Here is a 5,000-nt window from a genome sequence, read left to right on the forward strand (position 1 = left end):
TTGAAGGGATCCAACGTGTGCAAAAAACAAGAGATGCGGCTTACTAGCAATTATTGGCGGGACACTCCCCGCAGCACAAACTGAAGAAATATTTACTTGCTGAGGAGAGAATAAGGAGAATAGTGTCTGATTATGGTACAAGGCAACCTTTAGAATACCTCCGAGGTTTAGCACATAACTTTGAGTTAAATTGAATTGCTAAATTTCAGTTTATTTTTTTTTATGTATTTCGAAGAAAAAGGTATTTTGTAAAGTTTTATGAATGAATTATTTTTTTTTTCTATTTTTTCCTTATTATCATCGTGCTATTTATTTACTGTATATAAGCATAAATAATTTCTTTGGTGTAAAAGTAGCAGTGCCAAAAAGTCTGAGCCAAAAAGTCCTGCGCCAGAAAGTCCTGCGCCAGAAAGTCCTAGACCGTTCAAAGGATGTATGATCTGACAATATTTGGAGGATAAAAGTGCTATTAAGAAGATCGTGAATGAGAATTTTAGCACCAGGAGCCCAGATAATGCCATGGATTTAATTATGTACTCCAGATGGCAAAACCCAGGAGCCATATCATGAAGAATAACCTTGCCCCCACTGGAGTAGGACTAGAACAATGTTGTCTACAATCTGAATGTAACATGCACCTAAATTGGGAGGACAACAATGCATCCTACAAACAGCTGTCCTGCTACAACCAGCAGGATACCATTAAAAGCAGGGCACTCGACAGCCCGTTACTGAAAACACTACCAGCACCATCATCAGCAGAGTTCTCAATAGCCTACGTTTGAGACTCCTGGAAGCTATACTTATCTTAAAAGAGAAACCTACTTTTAAAACAGCACAAGGGGAATTTCTCTTGCCTATAAGCATACGCCCAGACAGTGCTTGTAACCCAGTCGACATTGGAATTCACCAGGCCCAGCAGTTGTAATGGCTAATCATAGCATAGCTCATTCCCCACCCGACTTACTTGGTTTTTCACCACTTGCTACCCAACAAGGGAACAGCAACGTCCGTCAAGCCAAGTGGCAAGACTGTATTTTTTTTTTTTTTTTTGATTGCCTGGCCCTTTGGCCAGACACGGGCTCTTGCAATCTTGCAGCCCATAGGTGTTTTGGGAGGATTTTTGGGGATAGGTAATTGGGGTGGCAAGACTGTAGGCTGCAGAGCCTTTAAATATGCGGCCCAAGCTCCTCCCACGGAACATCCGAAGGATTGAAGATATTAAGGCTTTCAAGGGGAAACTGAAGACATTCTTGTTCTGTGAGTGCATCGATAATGACGATTTAACAATAAACGAGCAATATGCAGTGTGAAAATATTCAATGCTTTCGAATGAATATGATAAAATGACTTAAGAGGCCCTGTAGAAGTAGGGTTCTTCTACTTCATAGCACCAGAAAAACAACTCTTAAAGTAAGTAAAGACAAGCCTTCTCTCAGAGCGTCTCAGCCAATTGGCAAGCAGTACTGCGATATCAGCTCCTCCTCAGAATGTTTTGAACCAAAGATAATGCACAAGAGCTTGTCTTTCAGTCGTAATTTTTTTTTTATGAATGCTCAGTCACCTATCACTTGTACTTGGACTAGAAGATGAGGAAAGGTTTCTTGAAACGTCGCCATATAGTACTTTGCTAATAAACAAGAAAGAATTTACATTTATAGGCTGAATGCCGCTAAAGCTGTCATTATCTTCAACTTATTATTATTATTATTATTATTATTATTATTATTATTATTATTATTATTATTATTATTATTATTATTATTATTATTATTGAGATTAAAGATCATTGTTCTTTAATTAGGGTGGAAAAATTGGCCAAACAGCAGTAAATATTAGGAAAACTTTGATTGTATTGCTGTCTTAAAATACTTATTGTGTCGAAAACTTATTTTTAGAGAAATCCTGAAGTTAAATGTTTATTTTACCCTAAAATATCATAATTACAATCGCCATCTCCTCCTACGCCTATTGACGCAAAGGGGCTCGGTTAGATTTCGCCAGTCGTCTCTATCTTGAACTTTTAATTCAATACTTCTCCATTCATCATCTCCCACTTCACGCTTCATGGTCCTCAGTCGTGTAGACCTGGGTCTTCCAACTCTTCTAAATTACAGTGATGATTGTTTATTTATCGTTAAAGGATGATGCTGGTGATAATGGTAATAGTAATAACATTATTTTTGTCTTACAGATCAAGTATCAAAATGGCTTCCATCCCAGAGATGTTGATGTCCGAGATCCAGCCCCCTCTGCAGACCTCAGGGGGAAAGGTAACTGTGGTGGGCGTGGGGCAAGTGGGTATGGCCTGCGCTTTCTCTCTCCTGACCCAACACATCTGCTCCGAACTGGCCCTCGTCGACGTCATGGCTGACAAGCTCAGGGGCGAGATGATGGACCTCCAGCACGGTCTCACCTTCCTCAGGTGAGACTAAATTGCAAAGTCGAGCAATTTTACTAGTGGGTAGTATGTTAGCCAGGACACCAGCCACCCGTTGAGATACTACTTCCAGAGAGTTATTTCCTTTGACTGCCCAGACAGTACTACATTGGATCCTTCTATCTAGTTACGGTTCCTTTTTCCTTTACTTACGCATACATCAGATAGTCTTGCCTATTCTTTACATATTCTCTGTCCTCATACACCTGACAACACAGATTACCAACCAGTTCTTCTCTCAAGGGGTTAACTACTGCACTGTAATTGTTCCGTGGCTACTTTCCTCTTGGTAAAGGTAGAAGAGAGACTTTAGCTATGGTCAGCAGCTCTTCTAAGAGAAGGACACTGCAAAATCAAACCATTGTTCTCTAGACTTGGGTAGTGCCATAGCCTCTGTATCATGGTCTTCCACTGTCTTGGGTTAGAGTTCTCTTGCTTAAAGCTACACTCGGGCACACTTCTATTTTATTTCTCTAACTCTTATTTTGTTAAAATTTTATAGCTTATATATGAAATATTTATTTTAGTGTTTTCACTGTTCTTAAAATATTTAATTTTAATTGTTAATTACTTCTCTTATTTCCTTGTTTCTTTTCCTCACTGGGCTATTTTCCCTGTTGGAGCCCCAGGGCTTATAGCATCCTGCTTTTCCAACTAGGGTTGTAGATTAGCAAGTAATAGTAATAATAATAATATGTCTTTGTATTTCCTTTGTTTATTTATTCCGAGTAATTGAGCTTTTTGTGATTTATCTGTTAATGTATTTATAGAATTGTTTGGTCACTCTTTTACATTGTAAAGTTTTAATAAGTTTATTTTCCATGTTATTTGTCGTGATTGATTAACTTAGTTTCATCACTGAAACATGTTACTTTTGGGAAAAAGTAATTTTCTGTTTCTTGATCAATTATTTTATGATAAACCCACAGGGATTTGAAAATAGATCCCTTTCTCTTTAAACGAACAGGATCGTGAAAATCTATCAATTTTCTCTTTAACTGAACAGGAACGTGAAAATCGAGGCCAGCACAGACTTCTCCGTGACCGCAGGTTCTCGAGTTTGCATCGTGACGGCCGGTGCCCGCCAGAGGGAAGGAGAATCTCGTCTTTCCCTTGTGCAGAGAAACGTGGACATCTTCAAGGGCATCATTCCCAACCTTGTAAAGCACTCCCCTAACTGCATCCTTCTCGTCGTCTCCAACCCCGGTAAGGATTACCTGCAAAGTAATAACTGACCAAGAGCATATTTGGTGCCAACTTGCCATTCGGAAATTAATATGAAATAAAATGAAATACCATATATGGTTTCATCTAATTGTTTCTAATCCTGGTAAATGTTACCATATAAATGTTTAATATTCATGCTGGTTTAAGGATAACTAACCAGTTTAGAAAAAGAAAATACTAAACGTTCCCATTGACTTTGGTTCTCATGATTTTCTGTCCTGTGCATAAGTATAGCAAAGTTGAGAAAAAATAGAAATATTCATTTTTTTCCTAGTAATCTCCTATAAAATATTGTGGTTAATGTGGATAAATTTTTAATGATACCAACCATCATCAAGAGAACTATTGATACTGTAATGAATTAGCTTCTTATCATATATGAAACTTACATGGGGCTAAGACTACACATAATGTAACATTCAACTCTTCTGTTCTAGTATCGAATTTAAATTAACTTCCTCCCTCTCCTATTCAAATCAGACTCCCATATTTGTCAGAATGAAATAGCTTAGAATTCACTATACCACTTACTCGTTTGCAGTTGATGTTTTGACCTACGTGGCTTGGAAATTGTCTGGCCTGCCCAAGCACCGTGTCATCGGATCTGGAACCAATCTGGACTCTGCTCGATTCAGATTCCACTTGTCCCAGAAACTCAACGTGGCACCATCCTCCACTCACGGCTGGATCATTGGGGAACACGGTGACTCCTCCGGTGAGTTGAGTAGTTCGTTTGGATTTGTTTAGATCCAGTTTAGAAATGGAAGGCAAGACATCTATGACAGAAAAGATATTGCAGTTGACTATGGCTTCAAATCTTAGTTTGGTAATGTTTAATAATTTAGTTAGGGTAGATTTTTGATCAATGTAATAGTGACGCCATTGATGAGATAAAACGATAGGTTACATTTTAAACGTCAAGATTGTTTAGTGTAGTTTGGAGCTGAGAAGTCTGAAATTGCTTAGAAAAGCTAGTTAATAATTATATACAATACTGGTGATATAAAATTACAAGGGAGGCTGGTTTTAATAAATTACGATGAGTTTTATAATTCTTCTTGATTAATAAAACGTACACTAGAGATAATGGCTTTGACACAGAAAATTGAAATTTTGATTATTACACTATAGGGAGGTTCTAATTGCAAGCTAGATTAGGTTCTGTAGATTATTTTACTTGATTTTTATTAATTGATAGAACTTGAGAAAAATCATTTTTTATGAAACAGATTTTAATGAAACAAATCAGCAAATATATGTAATTAAAAGTAGGGATTTGAAAAATGAAAACAGCTTTGGCGAAGCAAAGCTTGAATTTCACATAGGGATTTAG

General features: G+C 37.5%; 1 protein-coding gene across 3 annotated transcripts in view; it reads left to right on the forward strand.

The window, feature by feature from the left end:
* Positions 1-5,000, forward strand: part of Ldh (Lactate dehydrogenase) — a 40,861-nt gene that overhangs the window by 24,066 nt on the left and 11,795 nt on the right. For all 3 annotated transcript variants that reach the window (XM_068378887.1, XM_068378885.1, XM_068378886.1), the window contains exons 2-4: positions 2,195-2,425; positions 3,447-3,646; positions 4,209-4,382. In XM_068378887.1, the coding sequence (XP_068234988.1) occupies positions 2,208-2,425; positions 3,447-3,646; positions 4,209-4,382 (592 nt within the window). In that variant the 5' untranslated portion in view covers positions 2,195-2,207. The remainder of the gene's footprint in view (positions 1-2,194; positions 2,426-3,446; positions 3,647-4,208; positions 4,383-5,000) is intronic.

Source organism: Palaemon carinicauda, chromosome 8 (genome assembly GCF_036898095.1).
Source record: "Palaemon carinicauda isolate YSFRI2023 chromosome 8, ASM3689809v2, whole genome shotgun sequence".
NCBI lineage: Eukaryota > Metazoa > Arthropoda > Malacostraca > Decapoda > Palaemonidae > Palaemon > Palaemon carinicauda.